This window comes from Peromyscus maniculatus, chromosome 3 (assembly GCF_049852395.1).
Source record: "Peromyscus maniculatus bairdii isolate BWxNUB_F1_BW_parent chromosome 3, HU_Pman_BW_mat_3.1, whole genome shotgun sequence".
In the NCBI taxonomy this organism is placed as follows: domain Eukaryota; kingdom Metazoa; phylum Chordata; class Mammalia; order Rodentia; family Cricetidae; genus Peromyscus; species Peromyscus maniculatus.
Genome location: NC_134854.1, coordinates 41,255,584 through 41,271,764, shown reverse-complemented (window position 1 = coordinate 41,271,764; position 16,181 = coordinate 41,255,584). Strand labels below are relative to the sequence as shown.

At 39.2% G+C, this 16,181-nt stretch overlaps 1 protein-coding gene across 3 annotated transcripts in view; it reads right to left on the bottom strand.

Moving 5' to 3' along the window:
* Positions 1-8,120: 8,120 nt before the first annotated feature.
* Positions 8,121-16,181, bottom strand: part of LOC102926757 (RAD50-interacting protein 1) — a 58,725-nt gene continuing 50,664 nt past the window's right edge. For 2 of the 3 annotated variants that reach the window (XM_076566371.1, XM_076566370.1), the window contains exon 15: positions 8,121-8,573. In XM_076566371.1, the coding sequence (XP_076422486.1) occupies positions 8,564-8,573 (10 nt within the window). In that variant the 3' untranslated portion in view covers positions 8,121-8,563. The remainder of the gene's footprint in view (positions 8,574-16,181) is intronic. The other variant, XM_042272867.2, reaches the window with a different exon arrangement.

The following is a 16,181-nucleotide window of genomic DNA, read 5'->3' as shown; positions in this document are numbered from 1 at the left end:
GTGGTTGGATTAAATTTTATCAGGCATCTTAAAAAATGACTGAATGTATTTCTGAAACTATGTACACAGAGGATGAAGTGAAGGGTTGATAAACGGTCTGAAGTTGGCTTCGTCATCCTATAATGTAACGTCAAGGGAAGAATTAAGGAAAAATTAAGACAGATAGCCGAGAGTGAAGATAAACTTCTCCCTGGATCCTGATCTACATGGATATCAGTAAGTAATCTTATGCTTCAAGCTGCCACGCCTTCCTTGCCAAGATGAGCATAATGTACTCAAACTGCAAGACAAATTATAACCTTCCTCAAATAATTGCATCACTTCAGGCATTTTTTAACTATGAGGAGTGAGGTAAATAAATAACCTAGAGAAAGAATCCAAATGATTAGAAGAAAAATGGATAGGAGTAGTGCAAATGAAAGTCAATCACATTTGCATACAATGAGCTCCTATATTTCAAAGAAAATGGGCTGCATAATAAAACACTAAGATTTAATAGTTTCACCAATTAACAGGACAAAAAATATACATATAAAAATTATACTTTTAGCCATATAAAAATTGATGGAAGGTATTCAGGAAAACATGTATGTTCCTATTGTCTTTTAAACTACATAGTATAAATCATATTCATATGGTTAAGAACATCTTTAGAGACCATTTTAATTCAGCATAATAAATGGAAGAAGGCACTAGGATACAGGAAATATTCCCATGTTACAAGATCAAAAAAATTAACATTTTAAAAATGACTGTGTTGCCAAAAGTAATAGTGATATTCAATATGATTCCCATAAAATTTCCAAATATATTCCTAACAGATAGAAAAGTAAGCACTAAAATTCTTAAGGAAGCAAGGAAGACAAGAAATAGCCAAGTGATTATGAGTCAAACATTCAAAGCAGTTATTCAGAAAACACAATGCAAAATGTATATAACATCACCTGTTTTAAAATACATAGAAATCAGAATCACACACACACACACACACACACACACACACACACACACACACACACACTTGTTGTTTAGGCAAAAAAAAATCATATAGGAGCTCATTGAGTGTATGCTAAATGATAATAAAAGGGATAGTAACAACAAACCTTGAGCTACATTTTCAATAAAGCAAAATGTAGTTTCTTATATCATTTTATCCTCTTTTGCCTCCTCCTGTTGATTCCTTCTATCTAACCTTTCTGTATTTATCATAACATCTACCAGAAGAATGTATTTTAAACCTAGAACTTGGAAGAAACTATCTCAAATTCTAGGCTATGTCTTTAATAAGTTAGTAACATACCTTATATCAAGTCCCCAAATGTATCAGTGGTCACACCAAATTAATCTCTCAACATATTATTATTTTCTTCTCACCCCATATATTTATAGAGGCTTTATCCCCCAAGAATGACTTGTATATCCATAAATTTCCAACATACATTCTGGAATCAAACAATAATAAAGAATGACTTTGGAAAAAATTCCAATGGATATTTTGGTACATAATATACAGCTTATCAACCATGACTCTACTCATACAAACATTAAAAAATGGGAAAATGAAGCATTTGATATGTGAAATAATACAGCATAACAAGATTTTCATCTATGGACACTAAGGAACAAGAAGTAGGAAAATGACTTAAAACTCAGGTATGAATCTTGTCTGCCTTGATATGTAAATACTAAAGAGAGGAAGTTTCCTTGGATTCAGGATGATTAAGAGAATGTTTGCTTTTGCCCTGATTATTAGCTTTAAATTAATAGGAAACCCATGCAGTTACTGATGATTCTTCATATATCATGTAAAACTAATACGCAGCAATGTGAAGATCCACAGTGAAAATATAGGATAATAGTAGAAATGATGTTCATTGTGTGTATATGAGCTCATGGGCCGTTCATGAACTTTTCACTTCATGTCTTATTTAGGATCTACTAATGAAATCAACTTACATGATTTTCAATGGTGTTCACACATGGTTTTTGGCACAGGTCTGGTTAATGAATTTTCTTAAGGGATGTTCGTCCTTAGCACAGTTATGGTATGGACATCAATGACATCATGACACATGAGGCATGAGAAGATGATTTTCATAACATGTTTTCCAGACTCTGTGTGTCATATCATGAGGTTCTCAGATGCAGAGCCTTGACTTGAATATTTCTGGTTCCTCCAGGGAATATTACAAAGGACAGAAAGAACTGGAAGATATGAGTGGCTTCCCTGCTAAGCAAAAAGAATCAGATAGATACATATGTGTAGGCAGAAGTTTCTTAGTCCCACCTGGCCCTGCAGTCCCGCAGCCACTTATAAATAATCACTCAGAGGTTTAAATTAATTATACACTGTATGGACTATTGTAGATGTAACCAACCGTCTTATTAAAATAAGAAACACAAAACCAATGTAAAAGAGAAAGCCGAGAGGTCAGAGCTCAGAGCTAAAATCTTACCTCCTGCAGTGTTCCTAGCTTCCCTGAAAGAGAGCTACTTCCTGTGTGTATATCTTTAAATAGTCTTTCTGTTCTGCCTTCTCATTGGTTGTAAACCCAAACACATGACTGCCTCATCACTGCCTGTAAGTACTGCCCTCCAGGTCTTAAAGGCATATGTCTCCAATGCTGGCTGTATCCCTGAACACACAGAGATCCACCTAGCTCTTCTACCAAGTGCTGGGATTTAAGGCATGAGTCGCCACCACCACCGCCACCACGCTCTTGCTATGGCTCTAATAGCTCTGACCTCCAGGCAACTTTATTTATTAACATACAATGAAAATCACATTTCAGTACAAATAAAATACCACCATAGACTATAGGTCAGGATTCTTACTAGCTAGCTCTTATAACTTAACTCAACTCATTTCTATTAATCTATATGTTGCCATGTGGCCGTGGCATTACTGGTCTTTTGACATCTTGTTGTTCCTTTGGTGGCAGGCTGATGCCTTCTCCAACTCCACCCTTCTTCGTCTTTTCTTCAGTTCAAATGTACTAAATAACTTTATCCTGCCCTGCCATAGGCAAATGCAGCTTTATTTATCAACCAATTAGAACAACACATATTCACAGCATACAGAAAGACATCTCACAGCACATTTCCCAGCTAGCTCAGTCGGTAGAGAATGGGTCATGGGTTCTTGCCCCATGCTGGGCACCAGATAAGCAATAAATCCAGAGGAGTCTGTTTAAGAAGTACTAGGGAGCCAACACCACTGCACTGGAATAAAAACTCCAGTGGTTCTGGGGTTCTAGCAACATTTGTGTCTGTTCTCCATACTATTTCACAATGTTTTATAACAAGCTGATGTTACATTCATGAACAGAAAAGGCTGCTTTAAAAAAAGTCCTTCATGTGGCTGGGCGGTGGTGGCGGCGCACGCCTTTAATCCCAGCACTCGGGAGGCAGAGCCAGGTGGATCTCTGTGAGTTTGAGGCCAGCCTGGGCTACCAAGTGAGTTCCAGGAAAGGCGCAAAGCTACACAGAGAAACCCTGTCTCAAAAAACCAAAAAAAAAAAAAAAGAAGAAGAAGAAGAAGTACTAGGGAAATTTATTAAAGTAAAGTGAAGAAATACACTCATGAATACAGAATGGAGTAGATAGCTGAAGTCATCCTCTGATCTGACCAGGAACAAATACACTTCACAGGCAGGCAGTAGGGAGAAAGGGCATGTGACTCTTCTCCCTTTCCTTTTAAGAGGTCATGTACAATGGCAGGAAACACCACCTCTTTCAGGCCCTATAGCCCAAGGTCATGGGCAGAGCAAATACCACTACATATATGCTTGCATGCAAATGAGATATATAATGTGTCTGAATACTCTTGACCCATACCATCATTATTCAGTCCCAAATATGAGCAAACATGGATGAGGTGTGCATTTTATTTTTGTCTTCTTGGTCTTGAATCTTCCTGCCTTCTTGTGTAAATTGACTGACATCAAGTGCTTTTGGAGAATAAATGACACTAAGAATCTAGATGAAGATTGTATATTCATGATTGTCCTTGCCCCAGAAACCAGTCAGAAAATTTATTTTAATAAATTTCTGGATGAGAAGTATTTGTTATTTTTCTTTTCTCTTTGGCTATTATCTTTAATAATTTCTGTGAGTTTTGATAGTACAGGGCAGACACTAAATGTATCTTTTGTCTTCTTAAAGACACTACTTTGCAAATCACCAAAATTTATTTTGTATTTTGCTGGTGAGTGATTTACTATTTTAAAATGGAAGTGATAGTATTTATCTTTCCACTGTCTGCAATGTTAGAAGTTGAGAGATATGGCACTCTCTACATGCTTCCAGGATAAATATCCATCCTCCTGACTGTTGCCACCTGGTGTGCCAAGGATTCCCCTTACAAATACAATTGAAACCACATTTAGAAATTGAGATTTCAAGAAGGTGTCTTTCTTACATGTTTCCCGATGTTTCTTCCATCACACGTGTATTTCCTCACACATGTATAAAAGGGGATCTGATCTCTATGTCCCTCATCCTGGGAGGCCTCTTCACATAGCTATTTAGTAACTCCTTCAAATACTGCTTCACATATCTTATTCTATCAAAAGGAGTATGCCTTCTAAAGTCATAACTACAAAGTAAGTGATCTCCCAACTGTGACATTTTTTTTTTCAAGACAGGGTTTCTCTGTGTAGTTTTAATGCCTGTCCTGGATCTCGCTCTGTAGACCAGGCTGACCTCCAACTCACTGAGATCCACCTGCCTCTGCCTCCTGAGTGCTGGGTACTCAGTCCAACTATCACATTTTTATGTTGTCATATTTTATTCTGTTTCATTTCTACATCTGCACAATTCTGGATTCAGGGTTTTCTCAATGCTGGATACTTTCTCTATATTGTAGCTAACAAATTTTGAGGTCTGTAAAACTGTTTTCAACTCTGGAAAAATATATCAAACAAGGAGACTAAAGACAAAATTAACACGATTATCTAAATAGAGGCAGAAAAAGACTGGCAAAATCCAACATGCTTTTATATTAAATGTACTATAGAAAGTAAAGCTAGAGGAAATATACTTCAGCATACTAAAGTTTATAGACAACAACACTACATCCATCATTTGCTTAATTAGACAAAATCTTGAAACAATCCCAATTAAATTAGGAATGACATGGAGCTGTACATTATCCTTACTACTTTTCACTATCTTATATTAAGCACTAGTGGAGTGATAAGGCAATGGGAATACAAATAGGAAAGGAGAAAGTCAAACAATCCCTATTTGCAGATGGTATGATATTATATGTAAGAGTTTTTAAAATTTTTACCTGAAAATTTATACAACTACTCAACAATTTCAGAAAACTGTCAGGATACAGAATCAACTTACAAAAATCAATAACTTTTCTATACACCACCAACAAAAGCTGCCAAAACAAAGATTATGGATACACTGTCATCCAAATAGTCCAAAAATATAGAATAACAATGCAGAAGATTTCAGGTTTCAAGAAATTAAATACAGGCTGGAGAGATGGCTCGGTGATTTGTTTGTTTGTTGTTTTGGTTTGGTTTGGTTTTGCCTTAGTGATTAAGAGCACTGGCTGCTCTTCCAGAGGTCCTGAGTTCAATTCCCAGAAACCACATGGTGGCTCGCAACCATCTGTAATGAGATCTAGTGGCCTGCAGGGATACATGCAGGCAGAACACTGTATATGTAATAATAAATCTTTTTTTTTTTCTTTTTAAAGATGTATTTATTTATTATGTATACAGTGTCCTGCCTGCATGTATACCTGCAGGCCAGAAGAGGGTGCCAGATCTCATTACAGATGGTTGTGAGCCACCATGTGGTTGCTGGGAATTGAACTCAGGACCTTTGGAAAAGCAATCAGTGCTCTTAACCTCTGAGCCATCTCTCCAGCCCCTGTAATAATAAATCTGAAGAAGAAAAAGAAGAAGAAGAAGAAGAGGAGGAGGAGGAGGAGGAGGAGGAGGAGGAGGAGGAGGAGGAGGAGGAGGAAAAGAAGAGAAAAAGAAATCAAATACACCAAATCCTAGTATTATTTCTAGCATGTTGCATGATCTTCAAAATGACCTTTGCTAAGATTATAATCTGAACTATTTACTTTGATGTTGGCTGTTGGCTGTGGCTTGCTGTAAATTGCCTTTATTATGTTTAGGTATGTTCCCCGTATTCCTGATCTCTCCAAGACCTTTATCATGAAGGGGTGTTGGATTTTGTCAAAGGCCTTTTCGGCACCTAGTGAGATGATCATGTGGTTTTTTTTTTTTCTTTCAGTTTATTTACTTTCATATATTGAACCACCCTTGCATCCCTGGAATGAAGCCTACTTGATCATGGTGGATAATTGTTTTGATGTGTTCTTGGAGTCTGTTTGACAATATTTATTTTTCGAGACAGGGTTTCTCTGTGTAGCTTTGCACCTTTCCTGGAACTCACTTGGTAGTCCAGGCTGGCCTCGAACTCACAGAGATCCACCTGGCTCTGCCTCCTGAGTGCCGAGATTAAAGGCATGCGCCACCACCACCCAGCTTGCCAATATTTTATTTTTTGCATAAATGTTCATGAGGGAGAGTGGTCTGTAGTTCTCTTTGTTTCATCTTTGTTTGGCTTGGGAATCAGGGTAACTGTAGCCTCATAGAAGGAGTAATGTTCCTTCTGTTTCTATTGTGTGGAACAATTTAAAGAGTATTATCTCTTCTTTGAAGATCTGGTAGAATTCTGCACTGAAACCATCTGGTCCTCGGCTTTTTTTTTGTTGGGAGACTTTTAATGACTGTTTTCCTTATGTGCCTCTAGAAAATTTTAAATTTCCAATTAAATATTTTCTTGAGTATCTGTGCATGTTTAAAAGAGAAGGATTGATTTACATCCTTCTATCCATTTTATTTACGATGAAAATATTCCATGTAAGTTCCCAGGAATCCATAAGGATGACCACAGCTTAGACTACTAGCAATAATGGGGAGGGTGCCTGAACTGGCCTACCCCAGTAATCAGATTGGGGAATACCCTAACAGTCATCATAGAGCCTTCATACAGTAACTGATGGAAGTAGATGCAGAGACCCACAGTCAAGCACCAGGTTAAGCTCGAGCTCCATGATTCCAGTCAAAGAGTGATAAGAGGGATTATATGAGTGGGGGGGAGGGTGGATCAAGATCATGATGGGGAAATCTACAGAGACAACTGAACCAAGCTCATAGGAACTTTAGACCAACAACTGTGGAACCTGTATGGGATCAGACTAGGCTAGACTATGGGATTAGAGTATGGGAGACAAATGTGTTGCTGTGGGATATCTTTCTGTACACTGTGAATATGTGTTGCTCCCATTGGCTAATAAATAAAGCTGTTTTGGCCTATGGCAAGGCAGCTTAGAAGCAGGTGGAAAATCCAAGGAGAGACAGGAAGGAAAAATGCAGAGGCAGAGAGAGATGGCAGCCACCGCCTAAGGAATAGCAAGATGCCAGCAGACCAGTAATGCCACAGCCACATGGCAACTTAGAGATGAATAGAAATGGGTTGAGTTATAAGAGCTAGCTAGCGAGAAGCCTGAGCCATTAGGCCATACAGTTTATAAGTAATATAAGCTTCTGTGTATTTACTTGGGTCTGAGTAGCAGGACACAGGAAAACTTCTGACTACATTATGTAGCTTGGTCTGTTTCAGAGGTCCCTGGCAGTGGGATCGGGATCTATACTTGGTGCATGAGCTGGCTTTTTGGAGCCCATTATATATGGTGAGATGCCTTGCTCAGGCATAATGCAGTGGGGAAGGACTTGGTCCTGTCTCAACTGAATGTACCAGGGTTTGCTGACTCCTCATGGGAGGCCTTACCCTTTTGGAGGAAGGGATGGAGGTGGACAGGTGGAAGGGGGAGTGGGAAGAGGGATGAGAGGGAAATGTGTGCTTGGAATGTAAAATGATTTTAAAAAAATTTTAAGAAAATATTCCATGTATATCTCAAATGTTACTTCCTTTATTTTTCTTACTGTCCTCTTAGTGTATTTCTCATCTTTTTATGTCAGTATTTTAAATTATTCTATCTGCTTTATTATTTCCATCATTTATTGAGATTGAAAAGAGGAACAATATAATATACATTAATGAAATACTAAGAATGATTTGAGATGCTTTGAAAGTTTATTATATATAATAAACTGGAAAATCTAGAATAAATAGGATAATTTCAAGACATGCAATATCAAAATTAATTCAGGAAGTATCATCTTATACTAGATATTAGAGGCTACTGCTCTATACATATTGAATATAGTACTTGAAGTTCTAGCTAGAGCAATAAGACAACAAAAGGAGATTAAAGGGATACAAATTGGAAAGGAAGAAGTAAAATTTCACTATTTGCAGATAATATAATAGTATACATAAGTGACCCTATAAATCCTACCAGGGAACTCCTAACAGCTGATAAACACCTTCAGTAATTGGTGGGATACAAGATTAACTCAAAAAAAGCAGTAGCCCACCTATATACAAATGATAAGGGGTTGGGGATTAAGCTCAGTTGTAGAGCACTTGCCTAGCAAGCATAAGGCCCTGGGTTTGGTCCTCAGCTCCCCCTGCAAAAAAAAAAAAAAAAGATAAATGAGTAAGAAAAAATCAGGGAAACATCACCCTTTACAATATCCACAAATAATATTAAATACCTTGGGGTAAGTCTAACCAAACAAGTGAAAGACCTATATGGCAAGAATTTTAAGTCTTTGAAGAAAGAAATTGAAGAAGATATCAGGAAATAGAAAGATCTACCATGTTCATGGATAGGTAGGGTCAGCATAATAAAAATGGCAATCTTACCAAAAGCAATCTAAAGATTCAATGCAATCCCAATCAAAATCCCAACACAATTCTTCACAGTCCTCAAAAGAACAATACTCAACATCATATGAAAAAACAAAAAAACAGGATAGCTAAAACAATCCTATACAATAAAGGAATTTCTGGAGGCATCACCATTCCTGACTTCAAGCTCTACTATAGAGTGATAGTAATAAGAACAGCTTGGTATTGGCATAAAAACTGACAAGTGGATCAATGGAATCAAATTGAAGACCCTGACATTAACCCACACACCTATGAACACCTGATTTTTGACAAAGAAGCTAAAAATGTACAATGGAAAAAAGAAAGCATCTTCAACAAATGGTGCTGGCATAACTGTATGTCAACAAGTAGAAGATTGTAAATAGATCCATATCTATCACCATGTCCAAAACTCAAATCTAAATGGATCAAAGACCTCAACATAAATCCAGCTATACTGAACCTGATAAAGGAGAAAGTAGGAAGTAGCCTAGAATGCATTGGCACAGGGACCACTTCCTAAATATAACACCAGTAGCACAGACACTGAAAACAACAATTAATAAATGGGACCTCTTGAAACTGAGAAGCTTTTGTAAGGCAGAGGACACAGTAAATAAGACAAAACAACAGGCTACAGAATGGGAAAAGATCTTCACCAACCCCACATCTGACAGAGGGCTGTTCTCCAAATTTTATAGAGCTCAAGAAATTAGACATCAAAATACCAAATAATCTGATTAAAAAATGGGGTACAGATATAAACGGAGAATTCTCAACAGAAGAATCCCAAGTGGCTGAAAGACATTTAAGGAATTACTCACCATCCTTAGTCATCAGGGAAATGAAATCAAAATGACTCTGAGATATCATCTTAACACCTGTCAGAATCGCTAAGATCAAAAACACTCAGGATAGCTTACATTGGAGAGGGATGTGGAGCAAGGGGAACACTCCTCCACTGTTGGTGGGAATGCAAACTTGTACAGCCACTTTGTAAATCAGTATGGCAGTTTCTCAGAAAATTGGGAATCAATCTACCTCAAGACCCAATTGTGGTGATATATTGTGTACCCTAATAAACCTTGCCTTGAGGATCAGAGGACAGAACCAGCCACTAGACTAAACACAGAGGCCAGATAGTAGTGATACACACCCTTAATCCTGTCACTCAGGAGGCAGAGATCCATCTGATTCTCTGTGAGTTCAAGGCCACACTAGAAACAGAGCCAGGCAATGGTGGCACACACCTTTAATCCCAGTACTTGGAAGCACACAGGAAGTGATGGCAGGGTGAAGAAAGTTATATAAGGTGTTAGGAAACAGGATCTAAAGCAGTTCAGCTGAGATTGAGTGTGGACTCAGAGACTTACAGTCTGAGGAAACAGGATTGGCTGAAGAGTTGATGAGGTGAGGTTAGCTGTAGCTTGCTCTGCTTCTCTGATCCTTCAGCTTTCATCCCAATATCTGGCTCTGGGTTTTTTTTATTATAAGACCTTTTAAGATTCATTTTACATCAGCTTTGAGGCAGGGGGAGGGGCTTAAACCTGCCCCTACTGAATGTACCAGGCTCTGCTGACTCCCCATGGGAGGCCTTACCTTGTTGTAGGAGGGAATGGGGGCGGGAGGGACAGGAGGAAGGAAGAGGGGGATCTGTGGTTGGTATGTAAAATAAATTTTAAATTTTCTTAAGAAAAAAAATAAATGGATAAAAAAATTAAAAAAAAAAAAAAACAAGATTCTGATGATACTATTCTTGGGCATATACCCAAGGAATGCTCAATGATACCACAAGGACACTTGCTCAACTATGTTCATAGCAGCATTATTCATAATAGCCAGAACCTGGAAACAACCGAAGAATGGATAAAGAAAACATAGTACATTTACACATTACTCAGCTGTAAAAAAACAATGACATCATGAAATTTGCAGGCAAATGGATGGAGCTAGAAAAATATCATCCTGAGTGAGGTAACCCAGACTCAGAAAGACAAACATGGTATGTACTCTCTCATAAGTGGATACTAGATGTAAAGGAAAGAATAACCAGACTATAATCCACAGCTCCTGAGAAGCTAGTTAACAAGTAGGACACTAAGAGGGATGCATGGATTGCCCTGGAAATAGGAAATAGATGAGGTCTCCTGGATAAATTGGGTGCACGAGTGGGTAAAGAGTAGAGGGGAGAACGTAGGGGATGGGAAAATGAGTGATTGGGATGGCTGAGTTGGGGGAAAGACGGTTACGGAGAGCAATGAAAGTGATATCTTGATAGAGGGAGCCATTATGAGGTTAGAGAGAAACCTGGTGCTAGGGAAATTCCCAGGAATCCACAAAGATGACCCCAGCTAAAACTCCTATAAATACTGAAGAGGATGATTGAACTGGCCTTCCCCTGTAATCAGATTGGTGAATATGCTAACTGTCACCATAGAGCCTTTATCCAGTAACTGATGGAAGCAGACACAGAGATCCATAGCCAGGCACCAGGCTGAGCTCCAGGAGTCTAGTCGAAAAGAGAGAGGAGGGATTACATGAGCGGGGGAGGGGGGGTCGAGATCTTGATGGGGAAATCTACAGAGACAACTGAACCAAGCTTGTGGAGCTTGTGACAGCTGTGGAGCCTCCATGGGACCACCAGGCACTCTGCATGTGGGATAGAGTTGTGTAGCTTGGTCTGTTTGAGGAGCCCCTGGAAGTGTGACCAGGATCTATCTCTGGTGCATGAGCTGGCTTTCTGGATCCCATTCCCTATGGTGGAATGCCTTGCTCAGCCTTGATGTGTGCGGGGGTGAAGTGTGTGCTTATCTTGCCTCAACTGAATGTACCAGGCTATGTTGACTCCCATGGAAAGTCTTACCCTTTTAGGGGAGTAGATAGGGAGGCAAGGTGGGAGGGGCAGGTAGCAGGAGGAGGAATGGGAGGAGGAATTGTGGTTGGTAAGTAAAATGAAAAAAATTTAAAGAAATTAAAGAACTAAGACAAGATGATAGAGACCATAATAGTGTGTGTGTGTGTGTGTGTGTGTGTGTGTGTGTGTGTGTGTGTGTGTGTTTTCCCTCTCTCGACAGCCTCAGAGAATTAAGTTTTGTTCCCTCAGATAGAAAACTCAGAGGTCCACCAACTCAAGCCGAGCTCTGGAGACTGGCCCTCAAGGCAGCAATACAAAAATATCAATGCCCCCAGACAACAGGAAGCAGTCTAAAGAGCACAGCATTCCCCATTCCTGCCTCGCCAGTCACACCTTCCTATTTCTTCACATTTTATGATATATAAGAGGAGGAATGTTGGCAAACCAATGACCACCCAGCCTGCCTTCAGTCACCCAGCACCAGAGGTCACAGCCACCAAATATTCTCCCTATAGTGCACACACTATACCTGTTTAAAAGGTCCCTGCCATCACAGCCTGCTGTCTCCCTTTCTGTCTGTCTCTGTATGTCTGTGTCTGTCTCTGTCTCTTTATCCACCACCACCACCCCCACTTTCTCTCTTGTCCCTGGTCCGAGGTAGCCTTTCACTCCCTCTCCCTCAATAAATCTCTTATGTGAAATCTGTTGCATGATGACTTTGTGGCATTCCTTGGCTCTGACCTGCTAAGGTACTCTGCTGAAAAATACTAACATCCTCCCCAAAATCAAACATGAGAAATAGCCTCTTGGTACCTGCCTCTACCTTGGTGTGGCAGGAAGACTAGGAGAAGGCTCAGAGGGTAGCAGAATCTGGGGACTGTCTAGCTCCAGGTCCCTTAGTAATGAGTGTCAGTCTCTTCCACTGGAAACTGGAAACAATAGTACAGAGGCTCATGGGAACATAGTGAAGATCAAATGAATTACAGCTAAACCAGCCTTGGCTAGGCAAGCAACAGAGCTTTTCAATTCCAAGGAGTCTCTAATTTAGTAAGGAAGCTAAACAACTGATAGCATGAGCTGCTGGGATCCTCCTTGGGAGCCAGATTTTCCTGATATTCTCATACTTCAGACATACCATTTCAAAGTTTGGGTTATTTCATAATTTTTTGTTGGTGTATGGTAAGAAGTCATGTGGAGATAATCTTCCCAGGGTGATTGGGCCTGCTAACCATCATAATGTGTGTAAAATTCCAAAATGTCCATTTCCTTCTAAGGAAACAGAAATACCATTCCAACTCAGGAAATAACAAAAACTAGTAAGACCACCTAGGGGATGAGAAAAGTCTTCTGAATTATTTTTATTTTAAATTTTTATTTAAATATGTAAAGGTTTTTTTGCCTGCATATATGTCTGTGCATCATGGGTGTACCTGGTGCCTGAGGTCAGAAGAGAGTGTCAGATATCCTGGAACTGGAAAACTGGAATAACTTGTGGTTATGAGGCACCATATACATGCTGGGACCTGAGCTAGATCCTCTGCAAGAAAAACAAGTCCTCTTAACCACTGACTTAACTCTCCTTACCATTAAATGTAAAACACAAATTTAATACAGCCAACGTTCAGAATTGTCAATGCTATTTTACACAAATGTCTACAGCTAGTGTATCTATCTATCTATCTATCTATCTATCTATCTATCTGTCTGTCTGTCTGTCTGTCTGTCTGTCTGTCTGTCTGTCTGTCTGTCTGTCTGTCTATCTATCTATCTATAGATATAGGTATATAATGTTTTGATTACATTTCCTTTGGTTTTAATTTTTGCTCAGTTTTCTATGTATCACTGATTCATCTAAATGTGTGTGTGTGTGTGTGTGTGTGTGTGTGTGTGTGTGTGTGTGTGTGTGTGTGTAAAACTCCACATATATAGCATTTAACAACTGTGACCCTAGCTCTCAGTCTTCCTGGTCTAAAATTAACTCATATGTTGTTAGGGGTCTCTCTTTACATTGGTGTATCCAGATTCTTAGCATCTTGTTCAAAATATTGAAGAAGCACACAGAATAGAAAGAAGCTTAGGATTTTATTCAGAAGCAAACAGAGTACAGGCCAGATAGACCACCAGAGAGCATCAAGAGCCACTGATTGCTTCCTAAGGTTTCTTTTCCATTCCAAAAGTAGTTGTTTGCTAAGGGTAATCTACAATGTAAGTAGTTTTCTGATTCTCTCTTCATGTTAAAATTATATATATTCATTCATTTATTCAGTGCATACATATATGCAAGTGTGTAAAGCCTAGAAGGCAGCTTGAGGTTTCTTTTCTCTCCTTCTGTTATGGAGTCCAGGGATCAGACTACACCAAGTTTCAGGATGTATTTGGCCATAAAGAGGGAGTTAACAAGGCAATGGAACTTAAAGGTCAGAGTGACCCAACTGCCTGTTTGGCAAGAGGTTAATGTGCAGCTCAGTGCAGGTCGAGTTCCCAGGTTGGTGAGTGCATTGTTTGTGAAAAGGTGCATGTGTGCATGTTGTGGTGATATATTGTGTACCCTAATAAAGCTTGCCTGAGGATCAGAGGACAGAGCCAGCCACTAGATTAGACATAGTGGTCAGGCAATGGTAGCATACACCCTTATTCCCAGGACTTGAGATCTCATGCCTTTGCTTGGGAAGCATACATGTCTTTAATCCTAGGAAGTGATGTCGGACACAGAAAGGTACACAAGGCATGAGGAAACAGGAACTCACTCTCCTCAGACTAAGAATTTCACAGAGGTAAGAACTAATAGCTGGCTGTTCTGCTTCATCTTTCCGCTTTCACCCTGATATGTGGCTCTGATTTTTTATTAAAAGACCATCTAAGATTCAAATAACATCTGGTGTCCAACTTGTGGGGCATGAATTCATAAAAAAGAAGCTTGCTTTGCAGACCCTGGCTAGGTCCAAGCAACATACGGCCAGAGTCTCAACCCGTGAGCTGGAGTCCCTAATCCACTGGCTAAGGTTTTGTTGTAGCCTCCCTAAAGCAAACTCCGTAGGTTTCTGGGCTCCAAAAACCATAGGAGTTAGCCATTTTCTTCTGTTCCCCTGTGCAGATGGCTGGATCTTTCACTTTTTTCCTCTCCCAGTGGGTTTTGGCTTTCTCTGGGCCACCTTACCTTGGGCTGCTGCCACACCATCATCTGAATCTTATTGTCAGCAGATGTGGTGAGTCAACTGGGATTTCTTAAAGACAGGAATTAGTTAAAAGAAAGTTTTTTCCCACATCAAAAAATGGGAAACATTTTTACAATGGAGGGTATTTGGTCCCTGTTTGATAATACATTAGACAGTCTGAAAAATGGAACACTTAAGTGAGAGGATAGTTAATGTAGATGGGATTTATATAATGTCAATTATAAATTATGTTTGATCATTTTTGTCTTACATTTAAAAAGTTGATTAATATGAGTGTCAAGATAAAAATTTTAGAAAAACTTGTTAAAACAGATCATAGACTTCTGCCATGACTGTCTCATTATTTTTGGAAAATAGATTGGATTTTCTGCTTTTAAAATCAGTTCAATAGAAGAGCCTGTTGATCCAGAGCACTGCTTCTATGTTAGACATAAACATGCTACCTCGTCAGAAGACTGAGTCTGTCTAAGACTGTCTCTGTTCCCTGTGTTTTAGCTGGCTCGCTTCTTCCCTGCATCATGCTGTCCCATCTTTCTGGTTTCCATCTGTGTCTGAAAATTAGATCTGGGAACCTAAAAAAAAAAAACCCCAGGTCCAGTCTCCAGGCTGTGACACTCAGCCCTCTGATGTAGAGCACTGCTGAGTTCAGTTACATAAGTGCTGTAGTTGAGTTTCATGGGAGACTGAATCCTCAGTGACTGGCACAGTACTTTGAACATAGGCATCTAACTCTTAAGTGACTATTTCTACTTATGACATAGTTTAATTTCATACAATAATGAATTTCAAGTATTTATTTGCAAAAAAAAAAAAGAAACTTTAATCTCTCTTTAGGAACAGCTGAGAATCTTGAAGTTAATAGAACACTATTAACCTTTCTTTACTGACATCATGATAGTAGACTACTCTGGCAGAGGCTGCTTATCATGTGTGCAGTATAAAGGTCAGTGTAACCTACAGAGTAAGGCTACTCCATAACTTCTCCAGTTGAAAATAATTCTTCGTAAATTTTCATTTCTTCTCTCATTCTCACTTTTCCAGCCCTAAAACACTTGGGTCTGTGTGCTGCAGGTGAAGTTTTAAATAATGTACATTTACTAACTGGATAAACTCAGGGACAAAGAATAAGCTCTTTAGATTTTAATAACATGGTATGATTTTGAAGTATTAATACCAAACACAGGAAGTACCACTCCCCTTTCTTGTTTAGTATATGTGGATGTGTGTGTGTGCATGTGTGTGTGTGTATGCTATGTGTGCATGCATGGCCATGGCACACGTGTGGAGGTCACAGCGATTTCAGGTGTCAGTTTTCACCTCCCACCTTGTCTTTG